Source organism: Aedes aegypti, chromosome 3 (assembly GCF_002204515.2).
Source record: "Aedes aegypti strain LVP_AGWG chromosome 3, AaegL5.0 Primary Assembly, whole genome shotgun sequence".
NCBI classification, from domain to species: domain Eukaryota; kingdom Metazoa; phylum Arthropoda; class Insecta; order Diptera; family Culicidae; genus Aedes; species Aedes aegypti.
In genome coordinates, this window is record NC_035109.1 from 286,384,428 (window position 1) to 286,398,433 (window position 14,006).

At 42.1% G+C, this 14,006-nt stretch overlaps 1 protein-coding gene across 6 annotated transcripts in view; it reads right to left on the minus strand.

The window, feature by feature from the left end:
- The window catches only part of LOC5574124 (alpha-catulin), a 598,722-nt gene that overhangs the window by 37,211 nt on the left and 547,505 nt on the right, over positions 1–14,006 (minus strand). The window contains exon 12 of one of the 6 annotated variants that reach the window (XM_021853432.1): positions 7,232–7,691. The exons of the other annotated variants lie outside the window; for them this stretch is intronic. Coding sequence (XP_021709124.1) covers positions 7,647–7,691 — 45 coding nt within the window. The 3' untranslated portion in view covers positions 7,232–7,646. The remainder of the gene's footprint in view (positions 1–7,231; positions 7,692–14,006) is intronic. 6 annotated transcript variants of the gene reach the window in all.

Here is a 14,006-nt window from a genome sequence, read left to right on the forward strand (position 1 = left end):
CGACTAGCGCCATGGCTACTGTTGGAGGATCAGATACATCAGAACCTTGAATTTGGAGTGTAAGTGTTATTGTCTTTCACTTGCCACTGAGAGGGTTTCTTATCATCGGGTTACACAACTAAAAGACGAGCACAACGATGTCGAGAGCATCTTCGGGTATGTGGAACGAAATACTGAATCGTTCATAAGAAGCCCCACAGTTTTAGAAGAAGCACAATACATCCCTAAAAAACTACACCAAACCAATAAAATGTATTGAAATAAAATTGGAATCATTTGATAAATGGACGTGAAGTGATCGAAAGGTGAAAGCAGCCATACGATGAACACTGGTATGGTAGAGAGAACACAATAGGACCAAGATAACGAAATCAACGGCTAAATCAAGAATGTGAATAATGGAAACAAACCTTCTCCCATTTTGAAGGAAGTTAACCTTCCGTCAGTCGCTCAAAAAAAAGTTACACCAGCGGTCGCATCGTGTACTGAGTACACGCGGAGCAATTTTGATTACCAAGCTAATGCTAGGCAAGATAGAGTATTGATGTCTTCGGCAAATTTCTTCAGTTCAACGGTACCAATTGGTCAGTGGACAAATGAAACTTTGAAAACATCCTCAACTTCCAGTGGCCATCGGATTGTTCCCCGGGGGAACCGATGAAGTGGATATTTTGCAATGCAACTTCTCGAACACAAATATCTCAGGATCTAGATATTTTAGCAAGATGGTGTCTTCGGCAAAGTTGTTCAGTAAGTCAAGGACCAACATGTGATAGGCCGCTTGTTTCGGAATTCTGCCACCATTTGGCGCTAGTGAGCATGTAATTTTTCAAACACAGATGTCTCAGGATCCTGACTACCTAGAAAGATGCGGTCTTCGACAAAGTTGGTAAGTAGGTCATGCACTAACATATTATAGGCCATCTAACTTGAAATTCTGCTATCAGCAGGTGCTAGTGAGTATACAATATTTCAATCACGAATATCTCAGGATCCCGATTTTTGAGAAAGATGGTGTTTTCGGCAATGTTGTTCAGTAGTTTAAGGACTAATATGTGATGATCTATTTAGTTCGGAATTCTTTCACCAGATGACGCTAGTGAGCATGACATTTTTCGAACACGTATATCTCAGGATCTCGATTACCTAGAAAGTTGACGTCTTCAACAAAAGTGTTGAGTGGGTGATAGGTCATGTGATAGGCCACCTAACTTGAAATTCTACTACCAGATGGCGCTAAGGACTGTTCATTTAAGTAAGTGGACACCTAAATATTAACATTTTGGTGTGAAAATTCCATAAAAACAAATAAAATTTTGTTTCAGTGTGTACCCAAGTGTTTATTTTGACAGCAGACAAAAGTTGACATAAAAAAAAAATATAAATTCCAAGCGATGGGTCGAATTGACATGGCGACTCGCAATTTTTTTCTGCACAAATGGTGTACAGAAAAACTGTCGTTCCGAGATTTGACTAAAATCGCGAAGTGTCCTAATTGAATTTTTTCAACGCTTTGGCCAAAACAGATATTCCTGACGACGTACGATACATCCCAACAGAAAATTTTTGGAAAAATGATTTGTTATGGCAAGCAATTTGCTCCTGCAGTATGAAAATACTAGTTAGTAGTTAGTAGTAGTTGAAGAATTTGTGTACCTTGGAACTCTAGTGACTTGCGATAATGATGTTACCCGCGAGGTTAAAAGGCGTATTACAGCTGCGAGTCGGGCTTTTTACGGACTTCGTAACCAGCTAAAGTCCCGCAGCTTACAGACGAAGACCAAACTCGCGTTGTACAAGACTCTAATTCTTCCGGTAGCTCTGTACGGCCACGAATCTTGGACGTTGAAAGAGGTTGACCGGAGAGCTTTTGGGGTCTTCGAACGTAAAGTGCTGCGAACAATACTCGGCGGTAAATTGGACAATGGCATCTGGCGGCGTCGCATGAATCACGAGTTATACCAAGTCTATAACGAAATGGATATTGTTAAGCGTATAAAACACGGCAGGCTGCGGTGGGCTGGGCATGTAGCTCGCATGTCGGAGGAACGTCAGGCTAAACTAATATTCAGCAGAGAACCAGGGAGAGGCCGTCGCCTCCGTGGAAGGCCGCGCACCAGATGGCTTTTTGCAGTTGAGGAGGATTTAAGGTCGCTTAACGTTCAGGGCGACTGGAAGCGATTGGCCCAGGACCGGGTCCAATGGAGAAGGCTTCTTCATTCGGCGTAGATTCAACGCAATAGCAAGGAATTGTTGCCCATCAAGTATCAAGTAAGTAAGTATGAAAATACTACATATTTCACGACGGGTTCAATCACCAGCGAAAATTACAAAACTGAATGCATTAAAAAATTGCTTCTGCCCATCTACTGCAAGCATACCATGCCTCCATTGTTTTTGCCAGACTTAGCATCGGCTCACTATGCTTCAGCTACTTTGGAGATGCTCAAGAAGGAAAAAGTCGAATTTGTAGAAAAATGATCGAATCCATCAAATTGCTCAGAACTACGCCCCATTGAAACATATTGGGCAATAATCAAACGACATCTTAAGAAGGATGGAAGAGAAGCAAGCTTCATCGATTTTTTCAAGAAAATGTGGTCACAACGAACAGCAGCACAACGAAAAGTTCCGAAAAAAGTTGTGCAGAACCTTATGGGAGGTATAATTAGAAAAGTAAGAGCATTCTCCAGCAATGCTCAATAAATGTTCAAATATATGTGAATTTGGTCGAAATTACGTTGATTTCCATGTATTTTAGGTAAACTCATGAATTTGTTCGAAAATAAACAGTTTACTGTAAAAAACACGTGTCCACTTTCTTAAATGAACAGGCCTTAGTGAGCATGCTGTATTTAGGTTGCGGCAATCTCAGGATAGCGATATTATAGCATGATGGTGTCTTCAGCAAAGCTGTTTAATAGATCAAGGACTAAACATGTGATGTGCCGTTTGATTAGAGATTCTTCCACAACACGGTCTATGCATTTTTTCGAAAGCATATATTTCAGGATCCTGATTAGGAAAATAAAATTACATTAGAAAGATGTTGTCTTTGATGAAGTTGTTCTGGTCAACGTGTGAGGGGTAAAATATACTTAAAATTCTTCCACATCCAATTTAAAATGCAGTGGGCTGCTAGATTTCAAATACTTACATCAGGCTACACTAGAGGTCCTGATTCAAATGTTTTTAATACAGAATCTCGAGTTCTCGATTATTTTAAAACTTGGCGTCTTCGGCAAAGTTTTTCAGTCAGCAAAGTGCTGACATGTTATGAGCAATTTTATTTGCAATTATGTAATTCGATGACAGTGAGCATTTTATTTTCTGAACATCTTGTGATGCTGACATTTAGGCTATCAGTGCACGTTTTGTCAAATGTTAAAAAAATTCACTACGAGGGAATTAAAAGGCAAGCACAACATAAAATGAGAGATATAAGGTTCATTCTCGTTCAAAATCAAGATTGATATGGAACATTTTTATATTCAGCCCATTAAACGAACTTCTGATGAATACATTGATTATGTTTGCGTGAAAAGACTTCGTAAAACGCACAGAAGTTATCACATAAAACGCACTATATCTACGCGGTTTACAGGTAGAATCATCTCGGAAATTCTCATGATACGGTGAACCGGGTAAATGGAGATCCGTACACACTTACATTATGTCTCCGACCTCAGCGAAACATGTCGACAAGAACCCAAGAGCTGAGAATTTGGTAATTTTCAAAATCGAATCTCGGAACATATTCTACTGAGATATCGGCAAACCGAATTTTTCACAACATAAGTACTGTTCGATTTTGGTAACATTCGTTTTCGACCCCAATGCAAAGCGTTTCCTGAATATGTTATGATATAGCATTAATTATGAACAATGTTTCTAACAAAATCAATGTTGTAGGATGACTTTTTATTTCAATATCTAAAAAATTTGACTACAAAAATGAGCCACGAAAAATCGTTTCATTTCGGCATGCTTCGTTTATAGCAACATAAATAATATTGAGTTTTCGTATATTGTGAAACCTCCATGGGTCAATTTTTCGCTACTCGATATCGACTCATGGAACCATACTAAAATTCAAATTTCATGTTTACTTTAATTATCCCCAACAACAGCTTTCCAAGATACTGTACATAATGCGATATTACAATGATTCGATGATCCCTTCAATTATCATAGCAATCATGGAGCGTTGACTATAATGATAAACATAGAAAATATGATTATACTGGAGATGCACTGAGAGCATTTTAAATTTATTTATAAACAACACAGGCAGTGACTATTAGAGTGGTTCAAAAAATCGTTTTTGCTCCACACCACTCATTCGATTCTAGATCAAATTCTGGGTGTCCTCCCAAAATTTGAGTTCATTTGGATGAAAATTGAGACTGCACAAGCCCTTTAAAGTTTATATGGGAATTACTATGAGAAAAGCAACGAATTCATTCAATCGGTCATAGTGTTTGCCCATGTGCTCTTGGGGATTAGTGCTACTTTGATAATGTGAGATACATTCATCAGCTACAACTTTGCTGAAGACCGTTTTCAATCGGACGCCTCAGTAATTAGTTATTGATTTATATCCAGTCACAAATTCTTCAGCAGTGCTCATTTAACTTCTGAACAGGCAACATTGCTGCACCTGGAGCGAAAGATAGCACGCACAAATCATGGCTACTATGTTTTACTGCATATATCCAGTGATGCCTGCAGAACAGCCTAATAATTATAGCCAAAGTTTCACAACTCATTCAAAAATCAATAACTAATTACTGGGGCGTCCGATTTAAAAACGGTCTTCGGCAAAGTTGTAGCTGACTATTGTATCTCACAGTATCAACGTAGTTCTAATCCCCAAGATCACATGGGCAAACACTATGACCGATTAAACGAGTTGCTTGCTTTTCCTATAGTAATTCCCATATAAACTTTAAAGGGCTTGTGCAGTCTCAGTTTTCATCTGAATGAGCTCAAATTTTGGGAGGACGCTCAGAATTTGATCTAGAATCGAATGAACGGTGTGGAGCAAAAACGATTTTTTGAACCACTTTAGTGACTATAGATCGTTGCACACCTGACATAACCAGCGCCACCTGTTGGATGAATTTTGAAACTTGAAGTCCTTGGCATTAGGCTTTCATCTAATGAGCAACTTTGCCGAAGATGTTATATTACTTAGTAATGAGGATATCTCAGGACATTTATTTAAGAATCATGATCCAAAGATATCTGCGTTTGAAAAATTCCATGATCACTAGCACCGTTTTGTGGAAGAATTCCTAATCAAACGTCACATCATATGTTTAGTCTTTGATCTACTAAACAACTTTGCCGAAAACACCATCTTGCTATAATATCGCTATCCTAAGATAGCCGCGATGTTTGAAAAATTACATGCTAACTATCGCCAAATGGTGGCAGAATTCCGAAACAAGCGACCTATCACATGTTGGTCCTTGACCTACTGAACAACTTTGCCGAAGACACCATCTTGCTAAAATATCTAGATCCTGAGATATTTGTGTTCGAGAAGTTGCATTGCAAAATATCCACTTCATCGGTTCCCCCGGTGAACAATCCGGTGGCCACTGGAAGTTGAGGATGTTTTCAAAGTTTCATTTGTCCACTGACCAATTGGTACCGTTGAACTGAAGAAATTTGCCGAAGGCATCAATATTCTATCTTGCCTAGTTTTAGATTTATAATCAAAATGCTCCGCGTGTACTCAGTATACGATGCGACCACTCGTGTGACGGGCCAGGAAAAAAAAGTTACACGAGCGGTCGCACTGGTGTACTGAGTACACGCGTAAAAACTTAGGTTAAAAACACGATGTTTTCGAACACTTTTCGTCGATTTTTTCGAAAAATTTCTTCTGTACAAGCAAAAAGAAGAGTAGATCTTGGAATAGGACCAACACCCGGATCAATTTGAAGAGATTTTCAACGTGTTTTTCGGCTTTTCGCAAAGTGCGTGTACTCAGTACACTAGGGCGACCGACGGTGGGTTAAGGATACAATGTTAAGGACATCATAGGAGCTGAACTGAGAACTGGTCTGCACCGGTTGTTTATAAGACATATCCTCAAATATAGGGAAAAACTGTAATCTGAAAACTACCCCGCGATAGCTATTCCTAATGACGAATAGAAAATGCTATTTAAGCTTGTCTTTCGTAGTCTATCGCATTTAACAAATGAGTTTGTATGATGGTTTCATTGGCCGCTCAATAACTGACTAGATCATTACTGTACGTCAAATTTTCGTGAATACTAGATAACTACACATTTTTTCTTCTTTGATTTCAAAAAGACGTATTGCATTGACCACACCAAGTTAGTAAAATAATCATGGACGACAACGACTATCCCGGGAAGCTCAAAAGACTAGTTTGGGCAAAGAAGCATGGTGTTCAAAATTGCGTGAAGATTCCAGGCGCACATTTCAGTTGGTTTAAATTCCGCTAAGGACTTCGACGTGATGATACCTACTGTTCAAAAATACTTGGAAAGTGCCAAGTGCCTTCACTGGCTCAACAACCAAGGCACGATTTTCACAAGATCCAGTCAATTGGTTTACTTCACTGATCATATTAACATTTTCGGTAGGACGTTTAAACATAATGCCCTTAAATATGTATATCTATACCATTGCCGACGGGCAAAAGACGATGAGCTTTCAATGGATTTTAGGGCGTAATCATAACTTGCGCGAGATTTCTATCTTGTTAGGAACAACAACAATTAAAATGTAAACATATATATTGTCCGGAAAGATTAGACCTGAAAGCTACCACGTATGCTTGACACTGCTTCTTTCCAACGTAAATTGCCAACCTATCCATGCCGATAATCATGTTCAACAAGCACTTTCCTTTTAATGAGACAACAGCTGTTTAGAGATTAGTGTTACGAAAAGAAATTCGATACAAGCATATTGTTAGCATCACACACACAGACATTTCCTAACCCACTCTTGCTAAACTTTCCCATTGTGAAACTTTTTTCCAGGCCATTCATGGGGATATTTATGGCGTACACCCAGAATAAAACATTTCGCATTCCTCCCACCGGCAGGGAAGTGTTGCCAAATTTCCCACCACTCGAGAGTTAGTCAACTGTTGCAAACATCATCTTGTTAGTGCAAAAGTTAGTAATTTTCGCAAAAATACACGCAAAAACTTTAGCAACCCTGTTTCAACTCGGTATGCTCACATATGAATTTGGTTTCATGTTTCCGTTTTCCCACCGCGCACCACAAGCAGGTAGTCGGGTTCTGGGCATGGCGTTCCGTTTCCTTGTAAACATGGCCTGGCCGCCATCCATCCCCAACTTCCTGGTTCGTGGCTTCTTCTGCAGCTGATTCGCATTTTTCTCGCTCTACATATGGTTTCCTTCGCTCGCTTGCGGTCGAGCCCTTTTTCCTTTGTTTTTTTGCGGTTCGTTCTTCTTTGTTTCTGGGGGAACTTCGGGGGGAGTGGGACTCGGGACATTTGTGTTCAGTGTGACGTAAGATTGGTGTAACAGTTCCGTGGCAATGCACTCTGGGTCACATTACGAAACGGTGGGCAGGCGGATTGGCACACTTTGCACACACACTCGCTCGGACGTGTATTGATTTATGGCGTGACTATTTTAATTTGTATGCCACTTGTTGAGGCATCGATAGGCCATTCTGGTGGTGGATTTTTGTTTGTTCGTGTCGGACATTCGGGTGGGATTACACGGTTACGGATTGAGCCAGATGCGAGGTTTTTTTTTCGAGGGTCACACACAGGTGAACGGTTATTTAGGGCGGATCACACATGCGGGAGGTGACCGTTAACGTTTAGCACACCGTTTGGAGGAGGTTAGACGTTTGTGGCAGGGCCATTAATTTCAATGGTTGGGTTCATGAAAGGAAATAAAACATAATTTTGGAAGGTAAATATGATAAATTGGTGGGTTTTGTGTGGTCACGGAGCCACGTCAAATAACCGCGGTAATAACTCTTAATCCTGCATCATACGTCACAGAGATTTGAATTATAAGGACATTTGTTGTGATTAAAAATAATGAATCATAATAAATTGAATGTTACATGTCTTTGTTACAACGTTGCAGAGTTAAACATGTGCATTTGAAACAGCTCAAAATCCATGGATAGCCATGACCGACATGTGTCACATTTACAAAAGGACTGAATCGCGATAATATATTGTAGATCTAGCACGAAATTGCATTATGATTTCCGATCGTTGATTTCAGTTGATGTTCCTTTACGATAAGCATAACATTGGAAGTAGTGCGCTGTATAGTTTGCCTGATGATTAATTCAGCGTACTTTTTCCAACAATATGTTTAATTGTGCAAAATAGGAATCATTTGATCAATGACTTCAATTTAGTGCTGGCTACAATAATCTAACAAAGAACAATGTGCATACAACCCCTTTAACGTCAGCATTATATTTTTTCCCAAAAAATATTCCTATCGCGATGACTTTATTGGTTTTCGTATAGATTTTCAATATTTTTACAAAATTTTTTTACAAGTTCTGAAAAAACTCTTCTATTTTTAGAACGTATGCCAATTTCAGTAAACCAAACAGTGATTTAAGCTGAAAATATTTTCGATTGGTGATCACCAGCGATTGATCAACTAATAATTTTCAGAGCAAGCCAATATCTATTGCACCTAGTTTACGTTCTTGGAAATTTGAGGTACGGCACCGGTACATATTTTCATCAATATAAAATTGTAATTGTTGTAATTGGAAAACATTGTATTGTGTGGCTTCACAGTAAATAAATACAGCTGGCATAATACAGTATGCACTAGGAAGTTTGAAAATTTAAACCCACCTCTTAATATCAGAAGAATAAATCCATCCCATCTGTGCTCACCAGTCATTTTTATGGTTAAGCTGTCTGTCTGAGTAAAATTCAAAAAAAAAAAACGTATAGCCCGTTTTCAAGTTGCGTCTTTTTGATGGCATATGTCCAAATTCAAAGGAACTGTCTTCAGCAACGCTCAACTGCAATTTATTCAATTAATAATTTTCCACAACTTTTTTCTAACTAACTCATCTACTTACAAAAAAGTGGTTTCCTTCTTACATCTTCCAAGTAGATTCAGCTTTTGGGTTGGACGAGTATTGGTGCAGTAAATTGAATCCTAATTGGTTTTCAGGTCCCCAGGTAGCCGTATGAACTGCAGCTACTTCTTGGACTACTTGCAGATTTACGGTACTCCTCTGTCCGTTATTATCAGAAAAACAACTCCATAATATCTGTGCTCACCATTCGTTTTCTATAGCTAAGCTGCATATCTGGACAAAATAAAAAAAATCGTAGGGCCCGTTTTGAAGTTACATCCTTTTTATTGTATAAGTCTACAAATTCAAAGGAAACCTGTGATATTTAAACATATTTTAATTGATCGTGATTGTCAGAAGCAACAAACCACCAAAAATAGGTTCAAATTTGATGTTTTTAAGTTATTTGTAACTTCTAGTTGGAGTTTTGAATGAGAAGGTCAACAAAATATGGAGTTACGCCCTTCTGGAGACAATAATTTTTAATATAATTGTTTGGGCGCATCGCCCCCTAAACACGCCAGTGGAAGTTTCTGCTGTTTTGCTCATCCAGACAGCTCGCCCAAAAACCAGACGGTATTGTTCAACCGATGGAGTAGTCGACGGAAGAACAATAGGTCGTCGCAGTCCATGCTATGCCTAGACGGCTACGGATGGATATATGGACAGACGACTCTTATCTCCATCATGCCCATGCGATTGTTGCTGCTGTCCTTGTCCAGCGTATTGCGGTGCGGAGAACATTTATCCGAGGCTTGGATGCGGCGATGATAGACAACCAACGATGGCTGGGGTGCTCTCACACTGACCAAGCCGATCGTTGTTTCTCTCAGTGGATGACGTCACTGATATCGATCATCAGAGCACGGTGGATGGATGGCTCGCTCTGATGATGATATCAAACGCATCCACTTCTCAGTTCCACTTTGGTCTCACGGCGCGATCGGTCGCATTTGATATTATTTACCCGTGAATTCGATTAGATTTAAGTTACGTAGAATATAGTTCTTAGTTGAGAAAAGAGGTGTTCTTTTTTGATCGGTAGAACGAAATTCCCGCGTCTGCTCGGAGTGACTCAGGTGTGTGACAAAGTGACGGAGGTAGAATCTGGTTCTGCTGTGGCTTAATTAGAAGTAGTTCTGGAGCTACAAAAGGTGTTCATAGTGAGGAAACTGGTACTGCAGTGTGGAAGATACCGTTCAATTTGCCCTGGTTGTGGCTAGCGGCTAGAAGGTGACATAGTGTACGGTTGATTGGAGATAATTGCGCCAATTCGTTACCACGAAATTTATTGTCGGCAACTGGAGCCTAGGCGAGAGTGTGGACCTTTTTTGCCAGAATTCGAAGGTGGGTTCCGGACCCGACATATGGTCCTTCGAGCCGGATAGTGCTGAACTGGAGTGGTCACGGATTTGAGCGTGTAGGATTTCCGCCATCGCGGTTCCACGTTATGACGCTTTGTTACCGCGCTGTAATAGCGAATCGCCATCCTTTCCGTGGATGAAAAGGAGTTTCGTGACAAAAGAAGAATAGGCTCTTGGCGCGTACCCAAGCCAAGCCAAACCTGGACGCCGCCCTGTTGGTTTCCTGTACTAAGGATTCGGGACGGCGACTGCTAGCATCGGACTTGGAAGGCAACACTAAGTTTGCTCCGCCTGTGGGTTTTCCAGGTAACTAATTAGACACTTAGTGTATGTCTTGTCGGAGCTAGGCATTTCCCTTTGCTAACACCGGTTTTATTCATTCACACTGTCATCGCTATTACGGAGCCATCATCACTCTACGAGGATCGTCGTTCCGCTTAACCAGATAGGAAGCTCTGGAGTTGTGAATACTTGGTATACGATTATCAGCCCGGATTGGAATCGGCGCTGGTGCTGATCGATTCATCGGATTACTACTCATCGCCTGCACGACCGACGGGTGGACTCAAGCAAGGAGGCAGCAACGTGGAGCGTTATCCAGGTTAGTGAACATTTAGTGTATGTCCGCCGAAGCGTGGGCGTTTGGATACTCCACAATTTTAAATAAAATTTATCCTCCTTGGCTTGCGACATCTACACCCACTCATCCCTGCTATATACTACGGATTATTGAGGCTATATAAACTATAATTGAACGTTTTTTTGGATACGTTCGGCATCATTTGGCACGGGCATTGGTACACCGTTGTTTTCTCCGGGTGAGTTGCACGGTATATGTCCCGTCGAAGCAATTTTTTGGATACTACAGTTAATTTCCCTCCATTTCACGCGACTTGATGAAATTGAACAAGATTTGATCCACATCTGGCTACGCTTTGCTACCAAAGTTGGACGATTTTACCCTATTGCTGCACCCGTGACGCTGTTCACTTGGTTAGGTGAGTCGAACAGTATATGTGCAGCCGAAGTTAAACTTTTGGATGCTACCGCCACGATTCTCTCCTCTATTCACACCAATCCATCAAATTACCCTCGAGATTCCGAACAATCGACGTTGTTGTCACAACATTGTGTGGCCGAATACCGCCGACTGCGTAGGGTGTCCTGTATCACTCTCATAGGTTAGTTAGAGCACGATATATGTCCTAGCGAAGCTAGGCAATTACGCAGTATACTACACCATCATTTTCATCCGTTCAACAACCGATTGATTTCGACGAGTCATCATGTCGCTGGCATCGTACAAGGTCCTGGTGGCGAAGCTGAGCGATGTTCAACAAACCTTCAACGATATTTGGAGCTACGTTGACGATCTGCCGGAGAATGCGACCATCAGCCAAATGACTGTTCGTTTGGAAAGACTGGACGACCTGTGGGAGAAGTTTTCCGAGTATCTCATCGAAATCAAAACCCATGCCGTCCACGACAGCGAGAAGAATCCGTACATAAAGGAGAGGAAGGACTTCAGTGATCGCTACTACCATGCGAAAGCGCTTCTACTGGATGCGATCAAGCTGAAGCAGGAACCAATGGAGTTGAACACGTCGGCTAGGTTTCTAAATACGTCCGGTGGTGGGAATCTTGATCATGTCAGGTTGCCACAGATCAAGCTTCAAACATTTAGTGGAAACATTGAGGAGTGGCTCAGTTTCCGCGATCTTTTCTCCTCGGTCATCCACTGCAAAGCGGATCTCCCTGATGTAGAAAAACTCTACTACCTCAAGGGATGCCTCCAAGGAGAACCGAAGAATTTGGTCGACTCTCTTCAAATCACTAGCGCCAATTACAAGGTCGCTTGGGATCTTCTACAGAAGAGATACGATAACAGTAAACACCTGAAGAAGCTCCAGGTGCAAGCCCTTTTCAAGCTTCCCAGCTTGACCAAAGAATCCTCATCGGATCTGCATACTCTCGTGGAAGGTTTCGAGAGGATCGTGCAGACCTTAGATAACGTCGTCCAGCCTGGTGATTATAAGGACCTATTGTTGGTCAACATTCTCTCTGCGCGATTGGATCCTGTGACACGTAGAGGATGGGAGGAGTTCTCTTCTACAAAACAACAGGATACGGTTGTTGAACTCACCGAATATCTCCAGCGACGCATCCGTATGCTGGAATCGCTGCCAGGGAAGCAATCGGAGTCCAAGAACTCAGCTCAGTTCCACCAACCCGGGAAGTTCAAGACATCTTCGGTCAAGACGAGCTTCAACACCGTCCAAACATCCGGAGTAAGTTGTGTTGCCTGCAGTGCCAATCACCAGCTGTTTCAGTGCAGTGTATTCCAAAGGATGCCGCAATCGGAAAGGGAGGCAGTTCTCAGAAATCATTCTCTCTGTAGAAACTGTTTCAAGTCCGGTCATCACGCTAAGGATTGCCAGTCGAAGTTCTCTTGCCGGTATTGCAAGAAGCGTCATCATTCGCTGGTGTGCTTCAGGCCTGACAAGGACAATTCTTCGAAGTCGGTAGTGGCACCGAAGCCGACGAGGTCCAACAGTTCGAGGGAAGAACAGGATTCTACGGAGACGGCTACCCCAGGTCCCAGCACTACGGGTAATTCTACATCGCAAGTATCCAACATGGCGGCCACCGATGCCGTTGTGGCTCACGGATCAGCCCAGTATTCCAAGGTACTGCTGGCGACGGCTATCGTGATTGTCGAAGACAACAGTGGACATCGCTATCCAGCACGCGCTCTGCTGGACTCAGGTTCAGAAAGCAATTTTGTTACGGAGAGGCTCAGTCAGCGGTTAAGGGTAACCCGCGGGAAGATAGATGTCAAGGTCCATGGAATCGGCCAAGCAAGGACCAACGTTAGGCAGCAGATCGAAACCACCATTCGATCACGTATATCGGATTACTCCCGACGGATGAACTTTCTCGTTCTACCGAAGGTGACAGTCAATCTACCTACATCTACGATCAACGTTTCAAGTTGGAGGCTACCAGATGGCATCGAATTGGCTGATCCATCGTTCAATGTGTCCATGACGGTAGATATGGTTCTGGGAATCGAATCATTCTTCGATTTCTTCAGGAATGGACGGCAGATTTCGTTAGGAGAGCGACTGCCAGCACTCAACGAATCTGTATTCGGTTGGGTGGTTTGCGGTGGAGTATCGGTTCCCAATCAGTCGCTGAACATTAGCTGCAACGTGTCGGCTTCAGAAGGTCTAGAGGAGTTGATGGCCCGATTTTGGTCCTGCGAGGAGGTCGGGTCGGCTGAAAACTATTCGCCACAAGAAGCGCGTTGCGAGGAGCACTTTGTTCATACCGTACAAAGGGGGGAGGATGGCCGTTACACTATCGCTCTACCGACTGACGAAGACGTTTTGGAGCGGATTGGTGAATCAAGAGAGATCGCGGTTCGACGTCTTCAGGCTACGGAGCGTAGATTGGCGAAAAACGCAGATCTTCGTACGCAATACTGCGCCTTCATGGCGGAGTACTTTCAGCTTGGGCATATGAGCAAGGTCGAGAATGTCCCAGGTTC